Source organism: Lepisma saccharinum, chromosome 16 (assembly GCF_977018435.1).
Source record: "Lepisma saccharinum chromosome 16, izLepSacc3.1, whole genome shotgun sequence".
Taxonomy (NCBI): Eukaryota; Metazoa; Arthropoda; class Insecta; order Zygentoma; family Lepismatidae; genus Lepisma; species Lepisma saccharinum.
In genome coordinates this window covers 22,890,402-22,909,720 of record NC_139244.1, presented here as the reverse complement: position 1 = coordinate 22,909,720, position 19,319 = coordinate 22,890,402, and the positions used below count along the sequence as shown (strand labels likewise).

At 40.2% G+C, this 19,319-nt stretch overlaps 1 protein-coding gene across 1 annotated transcript in view; it reads left to right on the top strand.

The window, feature by feature from the left end:
* Nucleotides 1-19,319, top strand: part of LOC146000525 (disintegrin and metalloproteinase domain-containing protein 10-like) — a 38,074-nt gene that overhangs the window by 6,412 nt on the left and 12,343 nt on the right. The window contains exon 4 of the mRNA XM_083138271.1: nt 4,740-5,479. Coding sequence (XP_082994397.1) covers nt 4,740-5,479 — 740 coding nt within the window. The remainder of the gene's footprint in view (nt 1-4,739; nt 5,480-19,319) is intronic.

Genomic DNA, 19,319 nt, shown 5'->3' with positions numbered 1-19,319 from the left:
GTACAGTTGAACATTTTAAAATTGCATTCATTCGCCAGGAAGCCACATTTTCTCAGTAGTCAGTATCAGTAGCGGTCATTCGGGGATTCTTTCTAATGGGGTCAAATGTGGGGGAAATGTTTATAGGTGGGCTTAAAGACGGAAAAGAATGATTTGAATTGGCCTCAACTTCGATAATCATATAGCTGCTAAGATTATCTTCTTTTTTTTCTTTCATTTCCTTGTAGTACACTTTCATTTTTAATCTACTTCTCTCTGTCTCTCTCTCTCTCTCTCTCTCTCTCTCCCTGCGTTCATTTATAACTCCCTCTCTTCTCTTTCTTTATCTGTTTATTTCATTCTTTGTTTCATTTCTCTGTTTCTTTCTTTCTGTCTCTCTTTCTTCCTTTTTTCTTCGTTCTATTAATTTCTGCATTATTCTTTTATATCTTTCTATCTCTATCTTTCAGCCGGTTCGATGGGCAAACACGTTAAATGGTCGACTTTCTATCTCGCCACCGAAGTTGCCTGTTTCAAATCCCAAGTTTGAGCATGGCATTAATCACACCACCCCCACAAAATGTCCGAAATTGGAAATGTCCTTGCCTCCACATCATCCATTCTGCCCGATTGCAGTTTATGCATGTTGGACGAATTAAATCGTATCTAGGATAAAGCAATTGTGAAAAGCGGATCCAGAATTTTTTTTTGGGAGGGACACAGAATTACATTAAGCCAAGAATAAGCATACCGACACCGTAGGGTGTAACTCTGGAAATACAATGTGTAGCATTTTGCACGTCGTTCTATCGTTTGTGTGTGTGTGTGTGTGTGTGTGTGAAAATGTTTTCTCAAAATTTGTTTTAGATCCACTTTGCGAACAGGTAAACTAATTCATTCTGCGCCTACAGTGTAAAGTGGGATCCAAACCATCGTTCCATGTACAGACAGCAGCAATAAGTGGATTTTAATAGCAAATTTTCATTGGCGACTTTTGCCGCCGCCGTAGAGTTAGGCAACACACATAACGCCTTGCAGGTAAACGATCATTTCAGGATCTAGGTGTCGCATTTTTATTGCCGCTGACTGTACTTTGACTGGAAATCGAATCTGGGACCTCTTGAGTACAAGGTGACTGCGTTAGCGCATTTTGTGAAGTAGTTCTACAATACTTGTCTTAACAGTGATTTTAAAAAGAAAGCACGAAGATGAAAGTGTCAAGAACATTAGAGAGACTTTGTGTGTGTGTTTGTGTGTGTGTGTGTCAATTTATAATCTAGAATTTATTCTTTGAGTGATCAAGACATCCTAGATTCGTTTCTATTGGCTCACAATCCAGTGCCTAGAAAATCTAGTTTCGATTAGACTTTTTATGCTATATATACACACACAGAGTGAACTAATAGTAGGTGGATAGTAAATGATAACATTTATTGGTCCTAATACACCAGAACTTGAAATACCACCCAAAACAGTAACACCAGGTTGGTTTAGTTGTTGCTCTAATGTTAAATGAATGTTCTCACTATACCAGTAAACACAATTATGTCTGTTAATATGACCGGATAATTTGAAAGAAGCTTCATCACCTACTGTTCACCTACTTTTGGTCCACTCTGTATATATAACCGAAGGAGGTTGCTAAAGGATCCTATCACTTGTTGTTCGAATTTGGGATATAATGATATTGCTTTCAATAACATTTAACTTTTCTTTTTGGGAGGAACACGTGCCACTACCTCTAAATCCGCCAATGCATATACATGTACTTTTAAAGTAAGTGTCTACAACTGAGTTAAAAGTGAGCAAGTAATTGTACCTATATGCAACTGGCGAAGGCTATTAACTAACCAGTACACCTTCTAAAAGGCCAAGTAAAACTAGGTGAAATTACTCAAATTCACAACAAGGAAAATATCTTTGTAAGATGTTCCTTGTTTTAGCCTCGCTTCGAGGCAATGACCCTTCGAAATAACTGATTTTATCCCTGGATATGGATGGCTTGGGTTTGTTCTATTTCACTTCACTTTTCTTCCACTTTAGGCTAATCGCAAAGATGAGGATGAGTGATGATATAATGAAATGGATGAAGGGACACTTCCAAATAACATCCATGCCCAGGCCTGGATTCGAATCTGGGACCTCTGGCGTCGTAGCGCGGTGTGCTAACCACTAATTTCCCCTCGGAGAAAGAGTCCACAATTGTCACTAGTGGATTCATTTTGTAATTATTACAAACAGAATATATTTGTTGACTTTTGTTATTTAGCGTCGCTTTTCTACCACTTTGGTTAATCGCGACGATTAGGATGAGTGATGAATTGTTATTTTAAGTTACACTTCTTGCACAGATAGCCTAATCGGAACTGGACTTACAGTTTAATGTGGGATCCGAACAATGTATATCGAACCCGAGACCCCTTGATTACAAAGCGAAGACGTTACCACTAGGATGAGCGATGATTAAATTAAATTGACAAAGTGACACTCACAAATAACACCTGTGTCCAGGCTGGGATTCGAACCGGGACCCATGGCACAAACAAAAGTAAGACTTGTCTACAAATTACCAGATGGATATCTGCTTAGTATGTCTGAAGAAGTAGCATAGTATGACAAATTTGATTGAGGTGAATTTTTCAAATATCATTACCAAGTCTCTTTCTCGGCCTCATCTCGATTTTTACGAGGCCGCATCCGTCTCGGTGCACCCATAAAACAGAAAACGTTTTCCGGATCGTGTCGGCGACTTTCTTACCGCACATTCGTGTACAGCGGTTCACTCCAACAAGGGATGCTCTTGTGGTGGACGTGTGCTCTAGAACGTCCGTTCCGAGAGTAGTCCTATAGTTAACAAGACGCATGGTATTCATCTGAACCCACAGCAGAAGGAAGCGATGGGAATATTGATCGACACAAAGTCACTGCGTCGCTCATACACCAAGGGAGGGAAATTCGCCTAGCCGGAATTTTGTGAATCGGTTGGCTCTTTACGCAACAGTTGAGGACTTCCCGTTCATCCACATTACTCCCCACAGTTCTTTCGAGCGTTTCTTGAGAATGGATCTCGGTTGCCGGTAAGGACAGTAAGGATCCGAAAGGAAGCCTGTAGCTAGGCGGGTGTCTAGTTCCTCCTAGATACGAGTAATGCCTCATTCCTTCCCTGGAATTCGATCTGTCTCCGTCTTTTAAAACCGCCTTCCACAGCGTTATTTCTTGTCGATTGATTTGTCTTATTTTTCGTCGCTTTCCTGCCACTTTTGACTGATCGCAAAGATGAGGATGAATGATGATATGATGAAATTTATGAAGGGACACTCACAAGGGACACCCATGCCCAGGCAGGTAACGCGGTGTGCTAACCACTCCTCGACGATGGTCGGCTAGATCGTTCCTTCCTTACAATTGCCACCATGGTGAATATGTGTGTACTAAATTGAAAATTCTATCTTTTGATTAGTATATAACATGCGTAGCATTTCCCGTGGCGCAAAACCGCGTAAGGGCCAGGGCCCACCTACCGACTGCCGGCTTCATTTCTAGATGTCTCGCAGAGGTGGGCGATCCTCCAACCAGTTACGGAGGGGCGTGTGGTTAGCACGACGAACCCCCAGACGTTGTTGTAGGTGTCCGTGACCGAGTTACGCTACTCATTCCTAGCTCCCCAACTTCCTCATGTTGGTGGGTGGCCACCTGTCCCATACACAGGCCTAAATCTCACGAGAGAAGTTGTTTCCCCCAGAAAACTCGAATCAGAGTGCGTCCCGTAGCCTCAGCCCAAAGCATGACGCCTTAGACCGCACGGTCAAGGTGCAGGGCTTGATTGATTGACTGATTTGGTTTATATTACTTCGCTTTTCTGTCACTTTTCACTCATCGCGAAGATGAGGATGCGTGATGATATGGTGAATTTGATGGAGGGACACTCACAAAGAACAACCATTCCCAGGATTGGAACCCGGGCCCACTATTGGTTTGGTTTGGTTTGAGTTGATGTTTTAAGTCCACTTTGTGCACAGTAAAGCTAATCGGGACTGGACTTACAGTTTAAAGTTGAATCCGAACCACTATGTGCTTCCACCGGGTATCGAACCCGGGACCCATTGATTACAAGGCGACGATGCTACCTCTGTACCATCGGGAAGGCCCTACTTGGCTAGTGATAAGAAAAGACAGAAGAAGGTCGTGAATCGTTGTCATTGAAATATCATGATGTAGCGTAGTGATATTTCATTTCATTAAACAAATAAGACGTCGCTTATGAATTAAGGAGTACCATGGTTCCCCTATTAATTTTTTTCAACAGTTGGCACCCTGTAAATAAATTATGGGTGCACATACAATCGTCACTTTAAAAAAATAAGAGAAGGATTCGTTTATATGTATATATACGAGGGTGATCCAGAAGCTTTTGCACATATTTGCACTTATCATAGCGTGACACCAGTTTGTTGATACCCTCATTGTACTCGGTTGCCGCCAATATATTCAACCATGTGGTAACAGCGTCTTTGAGTTCATCAGCCATGGAAAAGTTCTTTCTGGAAAGGACACAGCACACTCCACTTGGATGACCCTCGTGTATATACACACTCACATGACTTAAATATATATCTAAAAATGTAGAATGACAGTTATAATTGACACTGTTCTGTTTTGTTTCGAATTTTTTTAAACAAATTCTCATGAAGATAAAAAATCTGGATCATTACACCAATAGTACCGTTCAGTGCCTTACGACCATTCTTTGCTTGTTCCAGAGTGGTTCCGTCTGTCCTGTGTTCAGTGATACTCGTTGCCGACCACACTTTCTTCAAGGAATCTGCCAAAGGTGACGTCAGAAGGGCCGTCAGAGAAATGCTCATTCCCTTGAGCGAGGTAAACTCCATTTACAGATCGACGGATTTCGACGACAACGGCGCTCCAGACAATGTCGGTTTCGTCGTCGACTTTGCGTTCGTCCACGCGGGCGAATTCAGTTTCCTCGACGGACCGTTTCCTACAGCCACAAAGTACCTGAGCAAGTTCTCGCAGGTTTGGTACATGAACGATCGCTCGTGTCTTACCTTAGGATTCACCCAATTGACCTTCGAAGACAAGTCTCTCGGAGCTTCGTGGATGGCGTTTCCCTCGGGGGATCCGCCTGGCGGGATGTGCCAGAAGCAAGTGTACATGTACGACGAGCAGCAAGACCTTCAGCTGTTCTACCTGAACTCTGTCTTCGTGTCCTTGAAGTTGTCATCTGGAGACAAGGTCCCAATGCCCGTGGTTGTCACCAATATGGCTCACGAGATAGGTCACAGTTTTGGCAGCGACCACGATGGTGAAGAAACTGTGAGGCATTGTCGTGAGGAGCCCGGTTACGTCATGGCGCCGTATTCGCAATGGGGCATGCGCAACAACTTCAAGTTTTCCAAGTGCAGTAAGGACTCGATGGTTCCAGTGATAAAGGGAAGAGGAAGCTGCCTTGAACTCTCTGAACACCCCTTCTGCGGTAACGGTAGGGCTGCTTTTTCTTTCATACATTCAACTTCATCCATCGTAGGCCTACTCTTACCTGTGCATTGGTTTGACACCATCACTATAACGGAGATTACTGTAGAAAATTATTATGATTATGTTATTTAGAAATCATGTGTTCGGAAAGGTTAGTTACTCGTACCTTGAAAGAAACACTAACAACATCCCTAACAACCTCATATTATCTTCTAAAATGTTCACACAAAAAAAATACCGCTTTTTTTTTTTTTTTTTTTTTTTTTACCAAAAGTCCATGTTACTGTAAAGTTGGGTCTCTAAATTTACCTTTGTAGCAGGAGCGTATATTCCAGGATATCAAGGCTATCTGCAAAGCCTGAAACCTAGAAAGTAAAATACTGAAGAAACCCGATTAGAAACTGTGAATTAACCTGATTTCAAAAACAAGATATGGCCATTCTGAAGTTGGCAACTTGAATTCTTAGTAGTTGGTAACCTTAAGTTTTAGAAGTTGGCAACCCGAATTTTTATAAGTTTGCAACGTTTGCAGCGCGCTACGATGCCAGGGGTCCCGAGTCGAATACCGGCCTGTGCATGGGTGTTCTTTGTGAGTGTTCCTTCATCAATTTCATTATATAATTGGTCCGGGTTCAATACCCGCTGGAGGCACATAGTGGTTCGGATTCCACTTTAACCTGTAGGTCCCGATTAGCCTTACTGTGCACAAAGAGGTGTTAAAACAACAACAAAAAAACTCATTATATCATCCTCAACGTCGCGATTAGCCAAAAGTGGCAGAAAATTGTAGTAAAATAAACTAAATCAATCAATGATGACATTGTCTCTACCCGGGAGGAGCGGGGGGGGGGGGGGGGCGAGTCCCTCAAGAACAGTTGTTGTTCACAATATTGAAGTTTCTGCTTTAAAGTTGGCTCAAGGTAATTATATACGGCCTGCCTCCTCCCGGGAGTGTAAATTGAGTAACCAGCTGTCGGTAGCTTCAATCAATGGAAATCAGTGGTTTCAAATTGCAGTGGAGACGGGGAGATTTAGATTGCACCCCTGGGGGAGGGCAGGGATCGACCTTGAAAGCAGCTAATATGCATGATGGTGCAAGGTTGAACGTAGAGAACCGGGAAGCCAATTTTCTCTCTTCAATGTAAACCAGTAGGAAATTACAAGGAATAACACGGCTTGAAAGTTTCCAATGGGTTACTTTAGACTTGGTTTGACAATTGATTCAAAGACATGGTTAATTGATTCGACATTCTTAATGTCAGTGTTGCAAAGTTACGTTTTGGAAGTAACTGAGTCACAGTTAGAATTACTCATACTTTTCAAGTACAAGTGTCGTAAATAACTGTATAAGTAACTGTTGATAACGTTACTTCTATTGTGATAAAGTAACTCTGTTACAGTTACTTACTTCTAAAAGTAGCTAGTTACAGCTACAATTCCTCAAACGTAACTGTTACTTGTAACTAGTTACTTCCAAACACTGCTAATGCTTATGGTCTTGAGTGTTGTTTTTCGTCTACAAAGATGACCCGATATATGTGCTCTAAATTACCCGGTATCCAAGGGCACCCAGAAAATATTTACCAACAGGGGGAGTCGAAAATCGAAGAGTGCCTTCAAGTATGATTTAATGACGTCATATTTACGTGTTTTCATAACGTTTTAAGGGATGAGAAAATAGACATAAAGAAACGTGAGAGCGCCATAAAAATAAGTGAGGAAGCAGGGATGGGCTGCAAATGGTTTCTGGAAGCAGCCTCATTAATACACCATTCAATACCGTGCAAACATTGCAAATTCTTAGCTAAAAGAGCATTGCTGGTGGCATTAGGGGGCCCTCTACTGGAGGGCGTTGGAGTGACTTATCTTCCTGTCGGACTAAATAAATCTGGCTTTCTAATGACCTAGTGGTATTTCTGTCGCATTTTAACTTGTACTTAAGGGGTCTCGGGTTCGATAACATGTGGAGAGACATAGTGGTTCGGATTCCAGTTTAAAGTTTAGTTCCAGTCCAGGCCCGTAGCCAGAATTTTATTTGTAAGGTGAGGGCTTATCCCTTATCAGCAGCAGCCGCCATCTAAAGGCGAAAAAGTGGGGGTAGAAACCTAACGATGAATTTCTCAGTATTTTACAACTTATTACACAAGATGTTTAATAATCCTGCTAAGGATGTAAAATTAATTACCTCTAGACACTATTTAAATTAGATATTTGTAGGATTTCTGGTGGGGATTGAGCCCCAGTAGCCCTCCCCCTGCCTACGTGCCTGTACCAGTCCCGATTTTCCTATCTGTGCAATGTGCACGAAGAAGACTTAAAAACTAAAACTCAAGACTAAATAAATTTTAAAAAAATATTGTGTCTCAACTTTAAAAACCTGCTGAGCTGGTATATGCTGTTAGACAATAATTCTTCCATGTAGATCAGTATAGTAGCGATTTTTTTTTCACTGGGTAAACACAGTTTTAGCTACTAGGCATATAGCATTAGCTACACCGAGTATACGATTGTTTCCCCACTGGATGTACCTGCATATGAACCGGATAAAACATTTTTACAATAGATCACAGCTTCGAAATGGAGGTTTCATGGAGTAAATGTTCATTAAGAAAAATGTTCAGCTTGATATCAGTTACAAGCTTCAAATTGCGTCTGCTACGCGCAGTGGAACTGGTAGATTCTATTTCATTGTATACCGATTCGCCCTAATATGGTGATTCACCCTTTTCCCCACCCTCTCATGGCTTTATCATCCCCTTGCCTCTGAATGGATGTTCACCCACTCTCTTGTCTCTGAGAGGGGGAGGCACGAAGCCTTGCGAATCATTCTATTGTGCTTTTTGGAGATTCCTGTACTGCACGATGCTTTGTGAATTCGACGGATGTTTTTCTTCTCCAAGACCTTTCTAGAATTGCCGAGACGAGACCGAGAACGAGACATCTCTCTAAAATCGAGACAAGATTAGTTGTGTTTATATTTGAGAAACATCAACTTTACCAAAATTGAGTATGCGACTTATGCAGACATCCTAAGCTGATATCTATCTTACAGGAAAGTCCAATACTTTGTTTATTGTAACATCAAAGTGAGAAGAAATTAATAAAATACAATAGATTAAATGGAATTTTGAAAATAAAATTTGGAAGACAAATGAGAAACAACATTCATATTAGACACCATAATATAATTTCAAAACTAACTCCTCTATATGGTAGCGAATGTTGGACTCTTCGTCAACATGTATAATAAATTGTTCACAAATGGGATTTTTGAGGTCTTTAAGTAGAGTAACCTTACGAAATAAATGGAAGGTCAAAGCAATGGTGAAAGAAATTTTTAAAGAATATCAGTTAAAGTGGAATGAACATGTTCTGAGGATGACAGATAGCCGTTTGAAAAGGTTGCGTCCTAATTGCGAACAGTCCTAATTGCGAACAGTGCCTGAATCGTCCTAATTGCGAACACATGAAACTGAGAAATATTTCCAAGCCCTAATTGCGAACAGTGACTGAATCGTCCTAATTGCGAACACATGAAACTGAGAAATATTTCCACGTCCTAATTGCGAACACATAGAACTGAAAACCTGTTTATAAAAACAGGTAAAGTAAGACACGAGAATTCTGGTCTTTGCCAACACCAAAGGAAGAGAGACTTTGAAGACCAAAATACATTTTTTTATGGATGAAACGTTCAAAAGCTGTGCTAGCCATTTTTCTTGAATATACGAGTATTACCATACATGCAGACTTGGGAAGTACGAATTTAGAAGCAAATGTTGTTGTACGTACCTCTAGTCTTTGCGTTTCCACCAGACAAGAAGAAAGACATTTATTTACGATTGTTTCGATTAATCTTGAGGGAAATACCAGAGTGGAAACGGTGAATATTGACTTCGAGGCTGCTGCTATTTCTGCTTTAAAAGAGGTTTTAACCAAGATTAACATTCACGGTTGTTATTTCCACATTACACAAAGTCTTTGGAGGAAAGTTCAAGAAATTTGCATGACTATATCTTACAATGAAGATGAAGAAATAAAGAGGAGCATCCGTATGACACCAAAAATCGTGAAAAAAATATATTTGGTCCATCATGCCATACTCTAAAACATATCAAAAAATCATTCTGTGACTGCAATGGGATCAGAAGATACAAAATAATATGTGCAACTATGTGACTGATAAAAGCCTCATTACATGAAGCCATCATTCTTCAAGATCTTCTAGGTTTAGAAAAGCTAGCTCCTCGCAATGAAAACCTTGTGAAGTTCTTCGACTATTTTGTGGACCGGTGGCTCGAAAACCCCATACTGCCAAAAGATATGTGAAACTGTTTCAACAGGAGGCACCGAAAAAATAATGCAGTGGAGGGATGGAATCATAAAATCAACAGCGAGCTTGGTAGGTCACTTTCAAGAGTGGCAGAGCTCATTAAATGCTGAGATGGTGAGGTAGAAAAGTCAAATTATACAATTATGAGAATAGAATTGAACCTGGAAGGTGTCAAGCGGAAGAAAATATATGTTTTGTTGGTCGAGAGGATAGCAGAAAGCACCGACAAATACAAGGAGACTGGTAATATCCCTATTTTTTTAAGAACAGTTTTGAAATTAGACTAGGTTACGTCGTAACATTCATCGCATTAATAATTGACAAAGTCATTAATTGTATTATTAATTGAATAAGCTCTTTTTGTACAATATGTATAATGTATGACGAAGGCTTTAATCATGTCGGATTTCATGTTACAACTGACAAGCTTCAATTTGAGGTGTAACTTTTACACCACCAGTGACCCACAGGCCACTGAACAGTCCTAACTGTGGCACTGAGTTTCTTTTAAAAATATAGTTAAAAGGACTCAGGAAATTGAGAGAAAGTTGTAGGTCACAAGGCAGAAAAATGTGTTCGCAATTAGGACGAACCCCTTCGAGTGTATTCCTGTTCAGGCAGAAAGTGTTCGCAATTAGGACTGTTCGCAATTAGGACGACACCGTTTGAAAATTGAAGACTACAATTGGTAAACGCTGTAAGTGCCACAATAATTCAAACACCGTTTTCCACGTTAAACTGTGAAATGTGCCATGCTTTATCATGTGGTACACGTGGAATGTGGCTGGTAGCCCTCTAAGTAGTTCAAAGGGTGTGTAAAGAGGTCACTAGTGTGCACGTTCTTACGGGCTGATGTGCGGAACGATGCGATATCCCAACACTTTCGCTTTCGGCACTTACAACGTTTACCACTTTTTGTCCTCAATTATTATTAAATTGCAGGCCAAAGGGAAAAAGAAATTTAGGAGCACCATATGGAATGATTATTTTTTGTAGTCGCAGAACGAGCGTTAGTTACCCAGACCTGCAAGAAGAAGAAGAAGAAGAATTAAAGTGGGAATTCCTAACCTGTGTAGCGTGAAAATTCCGTTTTTCTGGGTTCATTGCGTCAGAGAGAAATATATGAAGAAATTGTTTGTCATAATGACCGCTCTAAGCTATGAAAGCTTATGCTCTTATATTCGGCAGAATATAACAAAATTCAAATACAGATGTTACCCCACGTCTTGGAACGTAGAAATTTAAGGGATGCTCAGATGTTTGCGTTCGAGTCCTGGTCGAACCGATGGTTCTCTTTTTGTTCAATGTTGAAAGTGCATTAACCACATAACAACTCTAAAAATGGGCCCAGAAACATATAACCATACGTGTATGTACGTTTACAGGCTTCAACAGATGTGAGGAAGCAGTTTATACTACATCAAATCTGCTCTCGATTTACTGCCCCATTAAAGCATCTCTTCAAGAAGTGATGTGGGTTTCCTAGAGAGAGGAGATATTACTGGCTCTTCCTTTGCTTTCCAAACCTAAATTTCTTGCTATCAGATATTATTTTCGCCATTGATGCGGGAAGGGGGATTTAACCCCTATTTGCACGCACTGGACATGACTCTTACCCCACTTTTACAGAGTAAGCTTCCTCTGTAATTGTGAGAGTTGTCGGAGAAAAATTCCAGAAAAAATCTTATCATCGTATAACGTAGTGTATGCCTACTGTCTCCGCTTTTGAAATAGTCTAATCTCAGAGACTTGGCAAGTCCAAAAGGCTACATGAGAAATTCTCCAAATTGTTCGTAGAACAGCTCTATAGGGTGTACCAAAAGTCCCATTACCCCCTCTTTGAATTGTAGACAAACCTGCAAAATGTTATTTTAACAGCATGCGTATGATGAGAGGATGGTATACCATTAAATCAGACCAATGGCCACCATTTACTCTGTGTGCATACCGTCATTTTCATGGCACAGTATTATTCGCCTCCAGGTGCGATGTTAAATCCTCCGTAACTTGGCTGGCGTGAAGGAAGCAAACGCACTGCGAACAGATTCTTGAAGTTCCTCAGCTGTCTGGTAACGATTATGGGCGACTTTCTGTATGATGTGCCGCCATAGCGCATTATCACATGATGTCAGATTTGGACTTCGGGGTGACCATTTAAAAGGTGCTGGTAAATTTGGCGATCCTCGTACAATCCGTTTGTCTCTGAACACATCATTGAGGAATTATCTTAAAATGGCCACCCCGAAATCCAGATCTGACATCTTACGTTACGGAGAATTTCACATCGCACCTGGAGGCAAATAATACTGTGCCATGAAAATGGCGGTTTGCACACAGATCCTCTGGAATAAATAGTGGTCATTGGACTGATTTAATGGTATAGCTACCATCCTCTCATCATACGCATGCTGTTAAAATAACATTTTGCAGGTTTGTCTACAATTCAAAGAGGGGGTAATGGAATTTTTGGTACACCCTGTAGAATAACGCACACCTCTGGACGCATGAGAGACAGAGAATGAAGAAACACGAGAGAAACAGAGGGATATAAATTGGAGTGGGCTGGTTAGAAAGAGAAGATAATATAGAAGAGAGAGAAACAGAGGAATGGAGAGGAGAGAGAGATATAAAGGAGAGAAAACAGAAGAATAGAACACAGAGAGAGAAGAATAGAAAAGAGCGACAGAAAGGAATAGAAAACAGAGATAAAGAAGATAGGATAGAAAAACAGAGATATAGAGAAACACACTGAAAGAAGAGAGGGATAGAAAGTGGGAGAGAGGGAGAGAGAGAGAAAGTATAGAACACAAAGAAGAACAGAGAGGTTAGAACTAAAGAGTCAGAGAGAAGGAGATCAAAAGAGATATAAAAGGATAGAAAGAGAGTGAGAAAGAAAATAAAGAACAAGGAAGAGAAGAAAAACGAAAGAGAAGATAAGCGTGGAGTGAGAAGGAAAAAGGAAAAGACGAAGAGAGAGAGAGATATATATATAAAAGAAGGAAATACAAATAAAGATAATACGGAAATGCAACCTTGGCATTATTCTTTCCGTAAGCTGGATGGTGCTGGTATCTGCGGCCTTCTCACTTTTTGTCTTGCTGCCACGAACTGTAATTTAAAATTTAGTTATTTAGCGTCGTCTTTCTTCCACTTTTAAGCAAATCGCGACAACGAGGATGAATGATGTTTATTTATTTATTTATTTATTGCGTCTTGTTTATCATGGCGAAGTTAAGGCTTTGTAGCCTTTTCTACCACTTAACCATGTTTACATCGAAATTTGATCATATGAAAATTAGAAAACAACATCTAAACCATTACATAGAAAGGTAAATATTAAAATAAAGAAAGAGAAATATAAAATTACAAAAAAAAAAGGATAAGAAAAAAATACATACGGGAATATAAACTTAACCTATACTCACGAGCATACAACAAAACACACACATACACACACACACACACACACAATCACATATTCATGACAGTAGTCAGTGATTTGAAATATTAAGGTGAATAAGTGTTTTCAGTGTTTTTCTGCGCTTAACTGTATTCAATTTATCACTAAAATATAATGTGCTAACTATTTGTGCCCAATAAAAAAATGTTTTAATTGATGAAAATTGATGAAGGGACAGTCGCAAAGAATGCCTACGCCCAGATCGAATCTTGAACCAAGGAACTTAGGGTGCCTTCAGAAAGAGGCACCTCCTTGCACCCCTAATTTAATGACAAATTACTGCTTAAAATGAAAATATATTCACATGTTAATAAATGTGATATATTGTGGTTGTTGTGTCCTTATGTACAGTTACCGGCAATGAAAATGCGACACCTAGATCCTGGAATACTTGCTTCCCTGCAAGGCATTGTGTGTGTTGCCTAACTGTACGGCGGTGGTAGACGTTGATATTTCAATCCACCAATCGCCGTAGAGTTAGGCAACACACGTAACGCCTTGCAGGGAAGCAGGTATTCCAGGATATAGGTGTCCCATTTCTATTGACTGTAACTGTACACACACATATTTTAATATTGTAAAGCAACTTAAAAGTGGCGAGTATGAAACAAACCTACCCACCCCCAGTCACGTAGCCAGGGGAGGCTCGGGGGCTGAAACCTCCCACGAAGTCTATAAATATCTAATTTAAGTAGTGTATAGTGGTAATTAATTTTACTTCCTTAGCAGGATTAAACATCTAGTTCTAATATACTGCTGATAAGGAATGAGCTCCCTCGAAATAACATTCTGGCTATGGACTGCCTCCCGCCGGATACTTATGAGCATAAATGTAAATTCATATTTATGTATGTAGCTTAAATTAGTTATATTTCGTATTATCTTTGCGCATCATGGTATGTAGACTCGAAAAATTCAGTTCTCAATTTCCATATTTTTACATATATTAGGTTTTGGCTCATATTTTACATATTGTTGTTATTTTTGCATATTGTTTTCATATTCCAGAACATTTCCAACATATACTCCATATCCAAAATAGTTGGGTGAGTTTCTTGCGAATAACTGACAAATTTGCAATACATTCCCATTTCTTCTTGCAATTTTGAACGCAGTTTTAGTCAATATAAATACATCTTAGAGAGACAGCAGAAGGAAATTCATGATCGAACACTTACAATAACATTTTGTTATTCATTGTTTCGGAAAGGGAAAATGAAAACACATTTTGTGTTGTTCGACAATTAATGTCAATGTAAACGTACTGTAATATATATAGCTCGTGTAGTGTCTCGTATTATTAAAAAAGGTAATTTTTTACAATTTTAAGTCCATATTTAACTCCATATTTTGGTGAAAATAACTAAATATGTATTTACATATTTAGCACATATTTACTGTATAAATTCCAGTGGCGTATACTGAGTCCAAGCTCTGGGCTATCTCACAATGTCACGTGGTCCTGCGCTATGAATAGAAATAAATATGCCAACTCTTAAGAAATCAGATTGCGAACTCAACAGAAATCAGGTTGCCAACTCATAATCAATCAGGTTGCCAACTCATAGGAAATCAGGTTGCCAACTCATGGGAAATCAGGTTGCCAACTCCTGAATCAGCATCATCATCTCACTGATATGAATAATATTATTTACAATTTCTGATCGATTTTTCTCCTGTATTTTACTGTCTAGACTTCAGGCTTCGCAGATAGCCTTGCTAGCCCAGAATATACGCTCCTGATAAATTCGTTCCCTACTCATGAGCTTCATTGAATGTCAATTCTATGTGTGTGTGTGTTTCCTTATACTGTTAATGCTCGCTTCTCTGCCGATTATAGACAAATGGACACCAGAACATGCTTTTTAGGGGGCGCGGGTACACAAGCCACGACCTCGTTACGTGCGACCATGCACGCACACGTTTTGCGGACTCGTATCGATGCGTGCGTATTAATTTTCGCTTAGACCCTGCGAAAGAGTTGGGTCGTCTCTCTCTCTTGACGGCGGCAGCGGGGTTCGTCACGGACCAGGCTCGGTTTGCCTCCAGTGGCTGAGAAATCGATTCGGGGGTCTGCCCGTTTGTCGATAGCCGAGAAGAGAAGGAGCTTCCCACCTACCCACCCATCGGGACTGACTTGGAGAGGCGAGTGCTCGCATGCCCTGCCTGCATCAGAACGATTCGGCGATCGCTCGCGTTTTGTTGTTTTCTCCTCTCCACACACATGAATGGAAAAGCTGTTGTGGCATGTGCCAGGTTTACGGCAGATAAATCGTTTCTCTTCCGTTGGTACCTAGGTATATTGGTTTACCGTACGCCTTTCTGAAACCAGAATGAGACTGAACAATTCGAGACTTATCGAGACGAGACCGAGAACGAGACACACTTCTGTAAAACCGAGAGGAGACCGAGACTTAATATCCAAATTTATCGTTCTCTTACGAAACATTGGTACGGTATTGAAAACTAATATAATATATGTTTGTTCCGGCATAACTCTCGAACGCCTGGAGCAATTTCAACCAAACTTGGCACACTTATCACTTGCAATCTGGAAATAATATGTTTGGGATAAGACACCCCTGACACCCCTAGGGGTGGGGTGGGAAGAAGTGACATGTAAAAGTAATCTCGAACGACCGATATAAAATTCCGCACAAACAGACATCCGTGACTCTATGCAATCCAGCACAACGCTGATATGACTTTGTGTTCCGAAAATGACCGATATTAGTGTGGAATCCATAGTTTACGTGGTCGCTAAGATGAATAGTGACTCTCCCAATGCCGTTCAACTCCAAGACACCCCTGGCAACCCTAGGAGTGTGGGTGGGAAGGGGGTGACATGTAAAACGACCGATATTAGCAGGCCCGTAGCCAGGAATTCTTTGTAGGGGGCGGCGAAGTCAATCCTAGAGGGGGCACATTTTTAATATGTTGTGTCGCATTGGCAGATATAGCAGGGTATACAGAGGCACTTGCCCCTTCCCCCAAAAGAGGTAAGTATCAGAAAAGGGGTGATATATTGAAACTGCAACGAACAAAAAAAAAAAACTTCGAGCAACATGAAATAGCAATATTTCGATAATGACCTTTCCAGATTGACAAAGAATATAAAGTTTAACATAAATAGACTAATAAGGACTGTATCTACTTGATATTTACAGGTTGATAATATTAATAGACGATTAATATGTACCAACAGCCAGAGCCGGATGAAGACGAGATTGGGTCTGATGCGCAAAGAATAATAGTAACTGTATAATAAGTAACACTGAGTCTAGGCGTCGAAAATTGGGGCTCCAAATTTCATTCTAAGATTTATTTTCAGGTTAATATAGCAAAACGTCGCCTTGTAATCAAGGGGTCCCGGGTTCGATTCCTGGTGGAGGCACATAGTGGTTCGGTTCCCACTTTAAACTGTAGGTCCAGTCCCGATTAGCCTTACTGTGCATAAAGTGGACTTTAAAACACCAAATCAATCCAATAATATAGCAAAAGAAAACTGTTCAGCTTTCGGAAAATTCTCGTCTGTTTTCATCTGGGCCTATTTCAGGAATGGGCCTAATGCTGCAGCATCAATAGCACCCACCTTAATCCGGCCCTGATAACAGATTTGGGCCTCTCTTCAGAACTGATTAAAGGAGCCCTTTATAAATTTATATAAATTTAATCACTACCCATCATCGTCGTCGCGGTTGGCCTAAATATGCAAAGCAAACTCGAACACAATCACATCTCTGGGAAAATAATAATAATAAATTATGCAGTTTCAACGATAGCCATATTAACCAGGATGTAGCACTCGTATATAATAACACCAATAATGATCATTGTACAATTATGGATGGTATCGAGGCGAGTCCGAGACCGAGCCTACTTCTTTTTACAAATGGAAACGAGAACGAGAGACTATATATAGGGTGTCATTAAATTCGCACCCGCGGACCACAGAAACGTGTAGAGGACATCAGAACAAACAACTTTTCTCAGCAACATTTTTGTCATTGATGCATCGTTTCAGCGCTACGAACGTTCAAGAGAGGCCGTTTTGACGCCTGCACGCTTGCAACCCAACACAAAGTTTGATCGTATCTGTGACTTACCTTCCTGTCGTGAAACGGCACGTGCCAATGTTGCAAGGCACACCTATTCTGCGAGAAGTGACATACTAGCAAACACATTATGTCTTGTTAAACGTAACGGGTAAAACCTTGAGTAAACCAACGAGAAGTAAAGTCACAGATTACGTATCGAAAATAAATTGGTTGGAATTGAGACAGAAGAGAAAGAAACGAAACCTGTTATTGTCTCAAACTTGTAGTCCGTAATTTTGTAGTGCAATATTTTATTTTTATTTTTATCTAGCTACAAACAGAAACCAAGGAATGAATGAGTAATTCATGTTCTTCGTGAAATGGACGGGTAAAAGTTACAGTGGTGTAAGTCATTTTCTTAAAAAGAAAAAGAAGTCTGACTCGCAGCGCTTTGCTGATCAACACAACAGCTGTTTCCTTTATCACTAGACCCTTAAACTGCCATCTGTTGACAGTTGAATGAATCTCTGATTTACTTCACGTTTTCTGTTAACAGATTGACTTATATAGATCTGGTTTCTGTGTCTAAGTTACTTACACCACTGTAACTTTAACCCGTCCAAATGTTCGGTATTTTATATCGGATATTGATACAGTAAAACCTCGTTAATCCGGATTAATGGGGGGGGTAAGTGGACCTGTTTAACGAAAGTCCGGATTAACTGAAATAACCTAAAAGAACAGTAGAAAGTGCATTAAAACTCCGTTTGTAGCAACATAACACGTTTATTATGGTGTATTTAAAGGGCATAGGCCTAAATACACTATACAGTACAGTACAAAGTCTGCGGGAAACAGAATTTAATCAGTGGTTGACTGCCTTTTCTTTGAGAAGTTCTCTTGTTGACTTCTATAGCCACATTTAAAACCTTGAATTCTGCTTTTTTTTGGCCTTTTGCCTGTCTGGATTAAGCGAAGTCAGGCTTATCGGGGTCCAGATTAACGAGGATTCACTGTATCGATAAATTTGATATCGAAAAATAAGTCACAATTGAAATATATGATAACGCCGTGATTTTCTTTCTAAAAATTGATTTTTAAAAACATACGAATAACCACATATAAGATCTGAAAGGTATTTCAGAAGCAAACATGTAGCCAGGTGAAGGGGTCAGGGGGCTGAAGAACCCCGAAATCCTTCAAATATCTAATTTCAAAAGTGTACAGTGGTAATTTTACTTCATTAGCAGGATTAATCATCTTGTATAATAAGTTGCAACATATTGAGAAATTCATCTTCAGTTCCTCTACAGCCCCTTCCTGAATTTTTCGCCTTTAGATGGCGGCTTCTGATAAAGGATGAACCCACTTTCGGCTAGGCCTGTTCTTAAGAAAACTTTAGTCTATTAGCATATTATAGCAGATGCATTCGCAAATAATATTCTCGAACTTAAAAGTATTCAGTGAAATCCAAAATATGCTGAAATGTCGGTTCGATGTAGCACAAGTTCACACAAGGTCACTTAACAATCGTATTGTACCCTTTCTTATAAATGCTTACAAACTATATCGTAGTCGAACATCTGGATTCACCACAAAACTTGACAGCCATCTTTCTTCTTTACAACAATTGAAGATCCTTGACAATACCTTTCCCCAGATTCGATCCCAAGATATCTGCTTCCATAAAACGATACACAAACGCGGAGCAACAGATCCAGCCGTATTCTTATGGAATGTTTTCGTCACTTCCGTTTACGAGCTTCCGGTTTATTACCCAAGCCAGTCGGCCTCTAAACTTTTCCAGAAACTCGCGAACTTGACCTCCTTTATATTACTTTCTCCACCCTTATCTGTGCTTTCTCTTTCTTCCTGTCTTCAAAAAATCCATTTATCGATTTCCGGACCGTTTCCTTCACAGATGACGCCGGCTTCCCTCCAGAGTACATCTGTTCGATGCCCGACCAGCATCCGGCAAGATCCCGCCTATCCCTTGGGAACATTTCCGCGAGCG